This window comes from Aplidium turbinatum, chromosome 5, assembly GCF_918807975.1.
Source record: "Aplidium turbinatum chromosome 5, kaAplTurb1.1, whole genome shotgun sequence".
In the NCBI taxonomy this organism is placed as follows: Eukaryota; Metazoa; Chordata; class Ascidiacea; order Aplousobranchia; family Polyclinidae; genus Aplidium; species Aplidium turbinatum.
Genome location: NC_137476.1, coordinates 19352479 through 19369358, shown reverse-complemented (window position 1 = coordinate 19369358; position 16880 = coordinate 19352479). Strand labels below are relative to the sequence as shown.

Below are 16880 nucleotides of genomic sequence, written 5' to 3'. Positions count from 1 at the left end.
GCCAATCTCGGTAACCAGCCCTACGTCAAAAGTTTCTACATAAGCATGCGAAACTGCCAGGAGTAACCTATCAAGGCTTTGTCAGTCCGAGGATAAAGATTTAAAACTAATCATTCAACCAAACAAAACCAACAAAACAATATACTCATCTCCAATATGGCATCACAAGCTGGGGCACAGCTGACTCTTCCAATCTTAAAATTCTAAACACCTTGCAAAACAACGCACTGAGATGTATAGCCAACTGCGACTACAATACAAAACTTTCTCCCAAATATAAAAAGTTTTATATACTCAAGATAGAGGATATTCATCGACTAGAACTAGGAAAATTTATGTTTAAAATTCATCATAATATATTACCGAATCATTTTGAAAGCATGTTCACAAAATCTAAAGACATTCACAAGTATTCAACCAGAAGTGCGAAGAAAGAGTCTATATATATTCAGCAAATAAATTCCAATTCTGGGAAAAAATGCATCAAATATGCTGGAGCCAGTGGCGTAACTAGGGAATGTGCCGCCCGGGGCGGATTCAGATTTTGCCGCCCCTTCAAGAAAAAGCATGTGAAAGTGAAAGTTTTTTAATTGACTTTAAGTGGAATTATTGTATGTTTTGAACCAGTAGCGTAGCCAGGAATTTTGAAAGGGGGGGGGGTTTAAGGGCCGGCGGGCAAAGCCCGCCGGCGTCCTCGCCAAAGACAACACCCAGCGGCGGGGGGTCTGGGGGGCATCCCCCAGAAAATTTTGAAAAATTACTTTGGATTTGGTGCATTCTGAGAGCATTTTCAACAAAAATGTGGGTATAAATATTCCTGTAAAATGGTGCTGTCCGGTGGCATAGCAAAAGGATAAGATCATGTTTTCTTGGGCATTTTTCGGTAACCTAATAAAGCTAAGTCTCTATGTTTTCTTGTTGCTAATTCCTGGCTGAGATATTTGAATGTTTGGAATTGGCAAAACTCGCTCTTTTAATAGAGTTTCGTTTAAAATTAGGCAAACTTTGTTTTAGAGACATAGAGACTGAAAGCATCATTCTTAATATCGTGATGTCACACGCGTAGCCAAAGGGGGGGATTGTAACCCCCCCCCCCCCTTGGCTACGCCACTGTTTTGAACCATGCCATTCTGTTTGCTTTTATGTTTCGTGTACTTTTGCATTATCAACCAAAAAAATAAAACGTTCTGTCTGAAAGTGCCACCCCCCAGACGTGCCGCCCGGGGCGGTCCGCCCCCCCGCCCCCCTAGCTACGTACGCCACTGGCTGGAGCAACCTTGTGGAATAACATCCCAAAGCAAATCACAAGGTTGTCGTTTTCTTCTTTCAAAAACAAATATAAAAAACAACTCATTTCAAATTACTAGGCTAAAGCTGATTTTTGGCATTGTTTACATCCTAATCTGATTTAGGCTACTACTTACTGACCCATTTAAGTGCCATTCTGTGATTATATTGTTGCTTTAAGCTACTGTTCTTGATAACTTTTTTTTTTCTTTCCTTTTTTGTTGTTGTTGTTTTCCTTTGTGTTTGTGTTTTATTTTTTTTTGTACTATTAATCCAATTATATATTGTATCCAGTAAAACATCCCATGTGGGGGCACCTTGACTTAGATAACCGCATGTTTTTTTCGGTGCCTCCGTGGTGTAGTTTCCATATCAAAAAAGCGATTTGTTATATCTACTGATGTGGACATTGAAAATGAATGTGGAGCTATGCCGAAATAAACTTGATTAATTGAAATGGATTTTGGTTTGAGTTCGAAATCAAGTAGATAGGAGTGGAGCGGCAGTGACAGACTTCCAAGTCGGAGTCCAGAAAACCTGACTCAGTAGCCTGCACCTCTGGCTACTTCCTTCTCAAAACGCTCAACAACACAATTTTGATTTTTATGTGAATCTTAAAAACATAACACAAAGTTGCCAGAGTAGTTTAATTTCTCACAATAGTTGTAGTCTGGAGCTTATACTGCTATTTTGCATTCATCAAATGCTGGCATTTGCACAACAATCTAACCTCTTAGAGTAATTTATTAAGAATCGATTTCGCTAGTTTGGAGCTCTAACAAAAATAGTTAATACAATTTAGGCTTTATGTCCCCGGCTTTAAGCTTGCCAAACATAACTTTGATGGCTTGAAACGTGTTTAAAAATCAACAACCAAAATAAAAACTCCTCTGTGTTTAAGATCATATGACAAATTGAAAATTTTTTTTGCCACTTTGTAGTTTTTATTTTTGTCTTCAAATTTCAAAGGTTTGACCAATATCTTCTGTTAATTTGGCGCAAATTTAAATTGTTTCAGTTATGGTTGTCCAATTATCAGCAAAAAAAATGCTTCAAATAAAATTTTATACAGTAAAGCTTCTGTTTGTACTGGTTCATTCCAAGCTAAAATGATTTCGAACAGCCCCATTCAATTTGTCCTCGGCTCGAGAATTTAGATTTGAATCAAGAAATTTATTGGAAAAAAATGATGATCTGGCAACACCGACATGACAAAAGCGAGTGTGAGAAACTTAAAATTGAAAAGAATCAAAAGAAAAAGATTGGTATTGGTGCTTGATGTTGGAGATGGTGTGGCCGTTTCCTAAGAGAGTTTATTTTCCGTACTCCAAAGAATAAAATAAAAATCAACAAATTGTAAACAAGGGTCGCTGTGTGATGAGAATACGGTATTTCGAAAATATCTATGAAGTCCTCTGTCACATCAAGTACGGTACCGTAAATTGGGTGCAACCTACCGGTAGTTCGTACTTTGAACCATTCGTACAGTCAGTTTGTACCCTGAAAAGATCGAGAGAAAAAATTTAAAAAAGCCGAAGTCGCTGATCGGAGTTTCCCCAAACAATTTGAAACAAACTCGAGGGTTAGGATTAGCGGAAACTGCGGAAAAATATTTGCAGAAACTGCGATCAGCAAAGGTTAGGGTTAAAGCATAGATTACTCTATGGTTAGGGTAAAGGTTAGTGGAAACTGCGGAAAAATTTTTGCGGAAACTGTGATCAGTGAGGGTTAGGGTTAGAGCATAGATTACTCCATGGTTAGAATTAGGGTAAAGGTTAACGGAAACTGCGGAAAAATTTTTGCGGAAACTGTGAACAGCGAGGGTTAGGGTGAGAGCATAGATTACTCTATGGTTAGGGTTAGCCGAAAACTGCGGAAAAATGTTTGCGGAAACTGCGATGAGCGGACTTCGGTTTTGAGCTATTTTTTCTCGATCTTTTCTGGGGGAAAATTTTAAAATGGTTGCGGAAACTGCGATCTGCGACTTCCGCTTTTTTTAATTTTTTTTCTTGATCTTTTTAAAGTACGAACTGACGGTCCGAACTGTTCATGGTATGAACTACGTAGGTTGCATCCTGGTAAACTGGGGTAATGGGTGCATTTTAAAAGTTTCAGCGAAGTCACTCTGTAAGAATTTCATCAGACCAACGATGTGCGCTTGAAGAGTCAAAGTCCCCTGTAGCTGCCCAATACACCACATAACGGATTAACTTCGACCGAATGAGGTTGTGTGGCTTCTTGCGTCATAATACTCTGGGTAGGGGTCGGAAAACTTATGCACTAACGTTACTGTTTTTTGCTTTGCTACGTTTCACCAGGCTTTTTTTCTTTGGTTTATTTTTGCGTGTCATTTGAGCGAAAGTGACAAAGAGCACGCTGGTTCATCATTCTCATTTTCAGAATTTTGCCTGGGTCTTTTCTTTCTTACTGCAATATCCAAACTTAACAAATTTTGCTGCAGCTTGTGGTAATAGCCTACTCGTATAATCTATTTTTATAACCAACCTTGTCTTATCAATATTACTCCCGGGGAAATCAAAGCCAGACATTGTGACGTAAGACTTGAATTAAATTGCGCTGACATACGGTACGAAATTTATTAAATTAAAATCAACAACACAGCAGAAGAAACATGAAAACAACACTGTCAAAGTGTCAAAGTCTTCAAATATCTTGATCAGGAATATCTATAACTACGGGATTGGAAACTCTGTGGAACTGAAAGGGTGGTTTGAAAAATTTTTTTTTGCAATTTCAACATGGGGGGGTTCTGAAAACCTGGCAAACCTTTAAAAAATAACATTTACACAAATTTTTTTTGGTAGGCCTCAAAACCCAGCCACCTACCCCCCAATAAAGGTCACGAAAGGTCAAATCTAGTAAAAATCTTTTAACTTGCCAACTACTCATAGTAGAAAGTCAGTTTTGGTGTCAAAAGATGTAGAATACCTATGTTTTTATGTGTCATAACAGGAACTTTTTCTCTAAATGCATTAGTTTTTAAGATAATTCAAAAACATGCATTTTTGGGGTATATGTCACATTCCATGCCAAACGTCCTGAAAATCATTAAGTTCCCAGTTTGACCCACGTCGATTTTGCTCAAACTAGGTTAATATGTTGTTAGGCATGACATAGCTATGCATTATAATACAAATTTTAGCTCAATATCTATTATAGTTTTGGAAATATGATGTTTTAAAGTTTTAGGTCCCCCCTAAACTTTTCCGCATTTGTTTTTTTGGACTAATTTCAATTAGCCATATCTTTCACTCCAAAGGTTTTATGAAGTTTATGTTTGATAAAATGGTTCACTCTTAGTTATATTACATGATTGCATTGTCAAAATGCAATTAATTTGCAGCATAGTGGAGTACTCAAGCCTCAAAGTAGCTCTTTTCTTTACCAAACACAAATTTTGTGCCATATTTGGAAGTCTGTAACTTTTTTATGAAAAGTAGGATGGTTATTATATTTATCATGAATGTTCTTTCTCTACCAGATAACAACTTACCAAGTTTGATAAGTAACACTATATTTATTGGAAAGTTGCAATGCATCAAAATATGTACCCAAAGCAAAAAAGCCAAAATAATGCTATCTTGTGGTGTAAAAACACCCCCGTAAAAAAGTGTTGACAAAACAATCTTTTTTACCTGTTGAAGAACATTACCTAAGGATGAAGAATCAGGAAATATGAGTACACTGCAAGGATGTGTCAAATATTATTCAATTCTTCATCACAAATATGCTTAATTGCAGGGGGTTTTTCCATTTCAGCCAAGTTCATGTTACCATTTTATAGTAAACTTTTGCCCTGTGTTTGAGTTTTGGTCTGTGAAAATGACATATATTGACACATCCTTGCAGTGTACTCATATTCCCTGAGTCTTCATCCTTAGGTAATGTTCTTCAACAGGTAAAAAAGATTGTTTTGTCAACACTTTTTTGCGGGGGTGTTTTAATAACACAAGATGGTGTTATTTGGGCTTTTTTGCTTTGGGTACATATTTTGATGCATTGCAACTTTCTAATAAATGTAATGTTACTTATCAAACTTGGTGAAGTTGTTATCTGGTAGGGAAAGAATATTCATGATAATATAATAACCATCCTGCTTTTCATAAAAAAGTTACAGACTTTCAAATAAGGCAAAAAAATTGTTTTTGGTTAAGATAAGAGCTACTTTGAGGCTTGATTACTCCACTATGCTGCAAATTAATTGCATTTTGACAATGCAATCATGTAATATAGTTAAAAGTGAACCAATTTACCAAACATAAACTTTACATAACCTTTGGAGCAAAAGATATGGTTAATTGAAAATGGTCTAAAAAAACAAATGCGGAAAAGTTTAGGTGGGACCTAAAATTTTAAAGCATCATATTTCCGAAACTATAATAGATATTGAGCAGTGGCGTATATTCAGGGTGTTCAAGGTGTGCACTGCACACCCCAAGAAATCCAGAAAAAAAGAAAACTTCCATCGGTTGTCGATGTTCTTTACTTTCATGATATTCTAACATCTTGCTGCATGCTGATTGCTTTCTTTTCAATTGCAAAACTCGTCCCCTTCTAATTTTGATACTCCAACGTTTGAGGTCATTGCCTTTAATTTTTTTCGGTCATTACCTTTAAGCTGGGTGTGCACTGACAGCTTGGCGAGTGCTATTTAAAATAAACAATTAAGAAAAGTGACGTCACAAGGCAGCGAAAACAGCAATGGTTTTAGGTCAGCCAGGCTGTGCAGTGTGCACTCGCTGATCTGCACACCTTGGCGCGTCATTGGGGGAATCCCAGACAATAGCAAGTTTTCGCTTGTTGGATTAGAGTTTGAGGTGATCAGCGTTGGAAACAACTTTTGCTAGAACTGAAGCAAAAGCAAGCTTTCTATGACGATGTAATTCAAAAATTTATTGCACAAACAAGAAGAATCGAATTATGCTATAGATGAATTTTCCTTCTGTAGTCGAGGTGTTAAACATTTTCGTTTTTACTAAGTAGTACGGCGGATAAAAGTACAGCCGACCAACATAGCAATCGACTTTCTTTTCTTGTTTATTATCGAGTTGCTTTGCTATTGTTTTAACTTTCACCTGTTTGTTTTTAATTCGCTTGTACATTTCTCAAGGTGTTGCGACCGTGCCTAATCCTTGCATGAAGTAAATCATTTCCATCTCGAGCACGCTTTAACTTTCGCGTTTTTTCAGACTCCTGCTGTGTTATGGCAAGCAATATTGTTCGTTTTGATGGTCGGAAATAAAAAGTGAACTGAAGTATGTGACTTTAGAAATGCAACTTAATGTTTGATATTACTAAGGGTCGAATGCACCAACAGTGATTAACTTAAACAATGATTAAAGTTAATCATTCATTAACTAAACAGTGATTAAAGTTAATTCGTTGTTGGTATGCACCAACAAAATTTTGTGCATGATTAGCTAATCAATGATTTAATCAGACTGTTGATGGTTTTTGCTGAGTCATAACTCTAGCAATGAGTATTTGTTTGGGGTTCAGTACAGTTCAGTGGTAGAAAAAGGTACCTACATCCTACATACATTATTTGTTCATAGCAATGGCAAAAAGCGTTATATTTGCTGATAAATTATTTGGTAGAAACAAAAGCTGGACCGGTATTCACAAATTTGCTCGAAATGATATCTGCTGTAATATGTACTGAGCCAGGTAGCCTACTAAGCAGCCCTTTTGTCAGGTGCCAATGAAACACCTTTTTAAGGTGCTCCCTGGTTTTAACTACTGAAGTTGGGGTGCCGTAACTTTCACTACATTGCAGAAGCAGCCTGAAATTAGCTGAATTTAGCAGATGCAGTTAGGCTACAAGGTTGTTCATCAGAAATTTGAAAGTGAATCTTTGAGACAATTTCACTTAGAACAGTGTTTCCTAACCTGGGATGGGAGAGGTGTTATGACAGTCTAATATCAAGAAACCATTTCTCATGCTTTTTAAGAAGTTTTGAAAGGGCATTTCAAGGGTTAGCGACGGTTGTGCAAGGTCGCTTTGCTTTTCAAAGCTTTGGGGGCCTGAATTTTTGCTTGGTACCGGGCCCGAAATGTTCTCTCAATGGCCCTGATAGAAACCGTTGCATTTTGAAAGAGGTTTATCTTGTTTTTGACCATTTTGTGCTCGAAATACTCAGAATGAACTAAACTTAATGTAATTTTTTCAAAATTTTCTGAGGGAGGCCTTCACTTGTTACTGGGGTTGCCTAAGTCAACACACTGGAGGGGGTCTATCTATATGGATTGACTCCTTGCTGTTTAAACTCCTGGCAATACCACTACAAGACTACAGGGTGCTAAACTGTCCAGACCAGTTTACAGTACGGTACTGCTCAGGCTTTGTTAAAAACAACATGTTTTATTTTACACCCATTGCAACAACATACAGTACACTGCAATTACACATGCAACACAACAGACGACTGGAAGCAGCGAAGGAACCATACAGTTATTGAGCAGACGCTCTTACCAGTCAGGCGGCTAGATGTTAAGGTGGAGGTAATGGAATGCATTTCATCAAGACACAACTGCCAACTAGAAATTTATTTTCATAAACATTGGGCTAATATAAATTTTTCTGAAATGATTTGACTACGTTATTTTACTGTTTTGTATTTCAGTGTAGAACAAATATTTCAACATTTTTTCTTGACTGTTAAATTTATATAATTCATTTATAAAATGTCAAAACAACGTTCGCAAAAGTTTTCTCCACACGAAAAAGATCTGTTTCTCACTTGCATTGCAACATATCGCAATATTATTGAATGCAAGAAGACTGATGGTGTGACTACACAACAAAAATGATGACTGGCGGGAACTCACCAAAGATTTTAATGGTGCCTCAACCTTGGCAGTTAAAGAAGAGGGTACGCTTTGATGGTTGTGGACAAACATGAAGGCCCAAGCAAAAAAAAGGGTCTCTTTGGCCCGCCAAGAACGCTTCACCACTGGCGGTGGTCCACCCCAAAAGAGTAATGACACCGAAAAAGAAAATTTGAATTAGCTGAACAACTGATACAGGCACAAATCGAGCAATGTAAAAAATAACAAATTTGAGCTTTGCTACTCTGTTTAAGTATTTATGTGATAACTAGGGCGATGTTTTGTAACCAAAGTTAATTTTTTATAGTTGTATCAATTAACAAAAGAAATGTATAACCAAAATTTCATGGTTGTGGGGGGTCAATGTTTAAGATGTTATAAAGTTACCAAAAGTCACTTTTTGTGTTTTTAGATTACTTTTCATTTGTTAGGTGCTTAGGTCACTTTATTTTGCGTACTTTTTTGCCTAATTCCCCTATTTGTATATCTTTTATTGCTCCTGGAGAGATGAATTTACATTTAATGTACAGTAATGCCAAGACTTTTAATATATCTTCTACTATGGTATGGATTTTAGGTATGCACGAGCCCATGCTTGTTTGTATCACTTGTATTACCGAAAACTCGTTAATAAATTTTTGTGATCAAACAAATTGTGTTAACTATATTTAACCAGTTGTTTTCCCTGCAACAGCTAAAGTGTTTGTTTTTTCCTGCAACAGCTAACTTGTATAAAGTGTTCGATTGACAGAAACTTCTTCCCAGAGAATGTAAAACATTACATTGTGTAATTTGAATGTGTAATTCTGATTTGAGTACAAATTGAAACTAATTTAGATGCTTTTTTATGTTGAATTGTTGCCATTTCTTTCGCTTTCTTGTTTTCGTTAAATAAAGTTACTTTTTGGTGACTTTTTCGCAAAATTGAAGTCATTTTGGTTACAAAAAATCGCCCTAGTGATAACATTTTGTATATGTACAATTGAATGGTTGTAACTTTTCGCTGTTCGTAATTGTTATTCATACAGAACAATTTAGAAATAAACACACCAGGTAGCTGTAGCCATGGTTTCATAACTTCATTAAAACAGACAGAAAAAACTACTACCCTGCCAGCAAATCAACCACTATTTACATTGATTCAACGTTTACAGACGTTTAATCAATGATTTGCTGGCTGTGTATTAACTCACAGATCCCTCATCAGGTGTACAATGAAAGAAAACAGCAACCGGCTCATTTACAGCACTGGGTGAAAATCAATCAATTACGTTAAAAATATTACTTTAGTTTAAAAATATTGACAACCCATGTCCTCCTGGTGACAAGATTGGTGTATGAGTTCCAAGACCGGATTACTTTATCTAGAAGTATTGAGTGATAAGTTGCTGTCTCATTGCGTTTCCACCAACTGTGGGCATGGGTTGCTGTTGGCTCTTTATGCTGGAGTTGGCGTGAGATAAAGATTCTTCAAAATCCACCACGGCGAACAGCAAAATTATGCAAACAAGCAGTTGCGACTATAATGGGAAGGGTGTTATCCAGTTTAGTTCGTAGAGGAATTTGCAAGCACCGAAACCTTTGCTTCCAAACTTCGCTTTGTGAGGTCTTCAGCATCAAGTTCAGCAGAATCCACTACATTCACTGCATCAACCATGTTGTTATTACTATTTTGTATCTAATTGTACACACTGGTACACATGAATTCCATACATGTAATAAAAATACAAAGTGATAGGTGTGCATGGTCACTGTGATTAGGTAAACATTGATGACAAGCAAAAGGGTTAGGGATGGACAATGTAGTATGAGTACATATCAAGTATGTACGGTATGTTGTACAACAACTCCTACCATAAAAATAGTTCTATATATGTATATGTCATGAAATCCTAAAATATGAACAGTCACATATATAAATATATATATGTTCAAACAGCTTGTCAAACAATTTTTAATAGGCCTGGGACAATGTATTTTAGGACATCCCTAGAAAGGGGTCTAAAATAGTATGTATATCTATGTTATACAACAACTCCTACCATAGAAATAGTTCTATATAACATATCATTGAATGCTAAAATATGGACAGCCACATGCATATAATATATCAAATATAGTTACTATGGTATCATACATACTCCCTAAAACCTCTACAGCCTGTTTCATCCTAAAAGAAGGATCAGCAGAAGGTCCTTATTCGAAAACAGCTTGTTAAACAATTTTTTATAGGCCTGGGACAGTGTATTACAGGTATATTTAAGCCACACCAAGCCATCAGTAATAGAGCATATGCTACAATCAGGGGTGCCGGTAAGCTACTGCACATATTGCAATATAACAATTTCTGCTATTCGCTTTTAGCCTAATTATAATCTTTTATTTTTGCCTCAAAATAATATTCACGGCACAAAATTCTGCAACACAGTAGTCAGTAGTTTACACATCATTATAACAAAGCATGATGCCTTTCTTTGTATACCGGACACTTGTTCATTACTCAATAGTGAGCTGATAGATGAGCATTATCGCTATATCTTATCTTAAAACTTTTAAAAGAATTGGCCTTTCAGCAACAAAAATGCTTTTTTCATAATCCTGCACCCCCCAGTCGAAAATTGTTCCGGCACCCCTGGCTACAATAGCCAAATTTTGGTAAGCAACCCATAACCTCAGCTCAATCAGTTGCTGTCCATGAAAAGTGAAGAACCTTTACAATTACATTTTGGTCATTCTAATCCTATCACACATCACACCTTCCATACCGTAGTTCAAAAGGTGCAGCCTGATGTTGCAATTACCAAGAACTAATACAATACCAGTACTAGAAACCTTTGCTGGAAAGTTAATCAAGCTTTAAACCTACTCTAGAGCTGTATTAACTCTGTTACTTAACTTCCTAGTTAATCACAGTTTAATCATGGTTTAAATAGCCCTTGGTGTTGGTGCATACCAAAGTCTCACTTAATTGTAGTTTAATTTAAGATTAAGTTAAATACAGTTTAATCACTGTTGGTGCATTCGACCCTAAGTCTTTCATTCAATGCGATGTCAAATAAATATCTATTTTGTATTCTTCTCCATTCCGACAACATTATTTTTGTCAGTTCTGTTCATGTTCAGAATTTGTGCTGAAAATGCTCTCTGAACGCACCAAATTCAATGTTAATTTTAAAAATTTTCTGGGGGAGGCCCCCCAGACCCCCCGCTGTTGCTTAGCCGTCACTGAACACCCTGTCAAAGTGGTCACGGTACGCCACTGATATTGAGCTAAAATTTGTAATGCATGGCTATGTCATGCCTAATAACATATTGACCTAGTTTGAGCAAAATCGAAGTGGGTCAAACTGGAAACTTTATGATTTTCAGGACGTTTGGCATGGAATGACTCAAATACCCCAAAGCAATGCATTTTTTAAATTATCTCAAAAACTAATGCATTTAGAGAACAAGTTCCTTTTATGACACATAGAAACATAGATATTCTACATCTTTTGACACCAAAACCGACTTTCTACTATGAGTAGTTAGCGAGTTAGAGGATTTTTTAATAAATTTGACCTTTCGTGACCTTTGTTGGGGGGTAGGTGGCTGGGTTTTGGGGCCTACCAAAAAAAATTGTGTAAATGTTATTTTTTAAAGGTTTGCCAGGTTTTCAGAACCCCCCCATATTGAAATTGCAAAAAAAAATTTTTTCAAACCACCCTAACCAGTAGGGTCACTTTTCCTTGTGCGCTGCAGTGATAAATAATCACATAAATTGACCTCAAAGGGCAGCAAGTGGTAGGCTAAACGAACAACCAAAAGTGTAACAATCAATTCACCTGCTTTAAATTGTAAGGACTACGCTTGCCTGGTTTGTTTATTTGTTTGTATTCCATTAGTGCAGTAATGTAGTAGCCTATTTTGTTTGCTGCTTAAAAAATTTCCAGAATGACTATTGGTTTTAGTTCTGATAACATTGTAAACGTATTGGTTTCGTACTGGATTGGTCTGTGAACAAGTTGATGATACAACAGCACATTTCACTGATTGCTTAACACTCTTCATTTAATTCTGATCCGATTTGCAGTACGCAAAATGCTAAAGAACAACAGTAGGCGGTTTTTGGACTCATTGCATTGATTCATTTTTTGGATTCATTGTTTTTTTTTCTAGCAGCATAAATGTACTTTTAATCTTTTATACATCAATTAAGTTTTAATGTGAGTGTACATTTTGTATTATTATTGTAAAATCGAATTTTGTATATCTTTTAGTGGGTATTGTATTTTGTTAATCTTTTTGTAGTCGTGGTAATGTGATGACCCTACTGATGTATAGCATTGAATAGAGTTTCCAATGGATGCAACTTAGTTCGTACCATGAACAGTTCGTACCCTCAGTTCGTACAGTACCTTGAAAAGATCGAGAGAAAAAATTAAAAAAGCCAAAGTTTCTGATTGCAGTTTCTGCAATCATTTTAAAATTTTACCCCTGAAAAGATCGTGAAAAAAATTAGCTGAAAGCCGAAGTCCGCTGATCGCAGTTTCCGCAAACATTTTTCTGCAGTTTCCGCTAACCCTAACCATAGAGTAATCTATGCTCTAACCCTAACCTTCGCTGATCGCAGTTTCCGCAAACATTTTTCCGCAGTTTCTGCTAACCTTTCCCCTAACCATAGAGTAATCTATGCTCGAACCCTAACCCTCGCTGATCACAGTTTCCGGTAAACGCAGTTTCTGCTTACCCATGGATTGAACTAGGTTAGCACCCGTTTCCAATCCCGTAGTTATAGATATCCCTGATCTTGATACGCTTTGCGTGACTAAAACTCTATCAGGCTTAAACAACCTAGTTCGTACCTTGAACCATTCGTACAGTCAGTTCGTACCCTTAAAAGATCGAAAGAAAAAATTAAAAAAAGCCGAAGTCGCTGATCGGAGTTTCCCCAAACAATTTGAAACAAACTCAAGGGTTAGGGTTAGCGGAAACTGCGGAAAAATGTTTGTGGAAACTGCGATCAGCGAGGGTTAGGGTTAGAGCATAGATTACTCTATGGTTAGGGTAATCGGAAACTGCGGAAAAATGTTTGCGGAAACTGTGATCAGCGAGGGTTAGAGCATAGATTACTCTATGGTTAGGGTCGGAATGGCCCGTTTCGGTGAGTCCGATTTGGTGAGTCTGATTCGGTAAGTCCGATCTCTTAACGGGGATTTTTTCAATTTTTTTTTTTAATTACCGGGTACCGTAGCCTAATTATCATTACCGGGTTAGGGGTTAGGGTTAGAGGTTAGGAACTCACTGAATCGGACTCACCGAATAGTAGCAGACCCGGTTAGGGTAAAGGTTAGCGGAAACTGCGGAAAAATGTTTGCGGAAACTGCAAAAAAATGTTTGCGGAAACTGCGATCAGCGAGGGTTAGGGTTAGAGCATAGATTACTCTATGGTTAGAATTAGGGTAAGGGTTAACGGAAACTGCGAAAAAAATTTTGCATAAACTGCGATCAGCGAGGGTTAGGGTTAGAGCAGGGTTTCCCAAAGTGGGGTTCGCGGACCCCTGGGGGTCCGCAAAGACTGCACAGGGGGTCCCTGACGATATGACAAAATGGCGAAAACAGGCTTGACATTGTACGGTACCGTACTTCCATTGTCGCAGATGAATGCCGCCGTGATTTGTAACTAAAATGAATTATTTAATGAGTGTTAGGCCGTGTCAATCTTAAATATTTGAAATGAATTAGTACGTCTTGGTAATTGCTCTACCTTAAAAATTGCATTCGGCGTCTATGATGCAACAATTAAACGTACGGTGTATAGCAGTCGGGAATGTTTGCTATATAGCTACAAGGCTAAACTGTTTTTCGGTTAGCTACCTGTAGGTCTATGCAGTCCGAGCATTAAAATAGATAACCCCATAGGTGGTAAGGTTATGAAGTTCTGAAGTTTCAATTTTTGTTCGAATTGGCCTTAGGCCTAGCTTAATAATTCAAAATAAAATAAAAATAATAGATAAAAACATAGAAATAACTCAATGCGAAGGGGCGGTGTTTAGGTATAAGAGTAGCAGTAGCGAAAGGACGATAGAATAGTAACGAATCGAAGTTATCAGATAATTCATTTGTGTTAACTTTTAGTAGAATGGCAAAGGTGGCACTGCAGCTGACAACACTTTTTACAAATATATTTCTGCGCAGCTTTTTCTCCGGTAGTCTACAAAGTCAGTAGGCCTACAACAATTGAGGCTAAGCGATAGCCTGTTGCAAAAGTTTGTGCAGAAATAAATTTGTCAAACATGTAGGCTACCGGTAGTCAGCTGCAGTGCCACCTCTGCGATTTTTCTAATATCCTGACTGACACGGATATTTTTTTTCTGTTTTTAAATTTTAGTGTTATAGTTCAAATCTTATGGATAAATTTTTGAAGCGAAAGGATAAGTCGAATGATTCGGAATGTGAAGCCCAGCAATCTCAGGATGTTTCATCCCGGAAGACGAAGAGACAAAAAGTTCGAACATACGATGAGGAGTATCTTAAGCTCGGGTTTATTGAATGTCCTTCAGATGTTACTAAGCCTCAGTGTTTAATATGCTACAAAACATTGTCGAATGAATGTATGAAACCAGCCAAGTTAAAGCGGCATTTGATGGCTCAACATCCTGAGCTAGCTGGAAAGCCACAGGCTTTTTTTGACAGAAAGAAGAAAGAATATTTAAAGCAAAAAGAAACTTTTACACAATCTTTGGTGTCGAACGAAAAATTAATGAAAGGATCTTATTTAGTGGTGCTAAGGGTGGCTCGAGCCAAGAAAGCGCACACAATTGCGGAAAATTTAATTCTTCCAGCAGCAATTGACATGTGTGAAGTAGTTTTGGACGGCAAATGTGCAGCCAAGCTTAAAGAAATTCCATTGTCGAACAACACGATTTCAAGAAGAATCGATGAACTTTCGAATGACATAAAAGCACAGCTGCTTGAAAGACTGAATCAAACTAATTTTGCAATCCAATTGGATGAAAGTACGGACATTGCCAGTCAAGCACATCTCTTGGTTTATGTTAAATATTCATGGGGAGACAAAATGATAGAAGATTTCATGTTTTGTCATCAAATGCAATGCAGAACAACCGGTTTAGACGTTTTCAACGTACTTTGTGATTTCTTTTCACAATCAGAACCGTCGTGGGAACGATGTGTGGCTATATGTACCGATGGTGCAGCTTCAATGACCGGCAAGCACTCCGGGGCTGTAGCTCGTATCAGGGAAAAAGTACCGAACATTATACGAACGCACTGCATGATTCATCGCGAAGCGCTTGTTGCGAAACATTTAGGAAAATCTTTGTCTGAAGTCTTATCTTTATGTGTCAAAGTTATCAACTCTATCAATGCTCGCCCACTGCAGTCCCGAATGTTTTCGAAACTTTGCGATGAACTAGGCTCAGAACATTCAAGCCTTTTGCTCCATACGGAAGTTAGATGGCTGTCGCGAGGAAAGATTGTAGCCTAGAACGCCGGTTTGAACTGCGAGAGGAGGTTTTAATTTTCTTGCGAGCGCACAATGCGGACTTAGCTTCACTAGTAGCCGATGAAATTTGGCTTGGAAAACTTGCATATCTGGCAGATATTTTTAACCTTCTCAATCAACTGAACTTGTCACTTCAGGGAAGAGATGCGAACATTTTACTCAGTCAAAACAAAATAACAGCATTCACAAAGAAACTCAACATAATATGGAAAACGAGAATAAATGAAAATGTTGTGGATATGTTTCCTGTTCTGTGTGACTACATTGCCAACAAACCTTTAAATAATAAATACAGATTTGATTTTCTCTGACATTCAACAACATTTGGAATTGCTTTCTGTACATTTTACGAAGTACTTTTTAAAAGAGACATATGAGAATTTTGACTGGATTTTAAACCCTTTTGTTGTTGCAAAAACTGATCTGTCAGGACGCAAAGAAGAAGAATTGGCTGAATTGTCATCTGACCGAACTTTAATGATTAGTTTCAATCAAAAACCTCATGCATCTTTCTGGTTAAGTGTTGAGAACGAATATCCACTGCTCTCACAAAAGGCTACCCAAATGTTATTACCTTTTGCCACTACCTACATGTGTGAGACAGCATTTTCAGCTCTTACAAATATGAAGACAAAATACCGCTTGTCACAAATTGCTCCAAGAATTGAGAAGTTGTGCAGTAAGAAACAATCACATCCATCCCATTGATGTTGTCATTTCGATTAATAAACATGATTCAGTGTTACTTATTTTTATATGTATTAACATTTATCGCTGGTTAGGCGGAAAATTGATGCGACATAAGATTGGGGTCCGCGAAAAAACACTTTGACAAATAGGGGTCCATTGCCCAAAAAGTTTGGGAAACCCTGGGTTAGAGCATAGATTACTCTATGGTTAGGGTTAGCGGAAACTGCGGAAGAATGTTTGCGGAAACTGCGGAAGAATGTTTGCGGAAACTGCGATCAGCGGACTTCGGTTTTGAGCTATTTTTTTCTCTCGATCTTTTCAGGGGGAAAGCTTTAAAATGATTGCGGAAACTGCGATCAGCAACTTTGGTTTTTTTTAATTTTTTTTCTCGATCTTTTCAAGGTACGAACTGAGGGTCCGAACTGTTCATGGTATGAACTAGGTTGCATCCGATGTAAAGCCAGGTCTTCAAATTTAAAAATGCTAACCACTCGCCTACGCCCTACGGTACCTCTCTTGCTAACAAATTTACACTACTAGCCTGTAT

At 37.3% G+C, this 16880-nt stretch overlaps 1 protein-coding gene across 1 annotated transcript; it reads left to right on the top strand.

The window, feature by feature from the left end:
- Positions 1 to 14524: 14524 nt before the first annotated feature.
- Positions 14525 to 15625, top strand: LOC145771008 (protein FAM200B-like). Its single transcript, XM_082582748.1, has one exon. The coding sequence runs from the start codon at positions 14525 to 14527 to the stop codon at positions 15623 to 15625; it is 1101 nt and encodes a 366-aa protein (XP_082438874.1).
- Positions 15626 to 16880: the final 1255 nt, after the last annotated feature.

Excerpts from the sequence above, each read along its gene's own strand:
- LOC145771008 (XM_082582748.1), top strand. The coding sequence starts at position 14,525 with ATGGATAAATTTTTGAAGCGAAAGGATAAGTCGAATGATTCGGAATGT.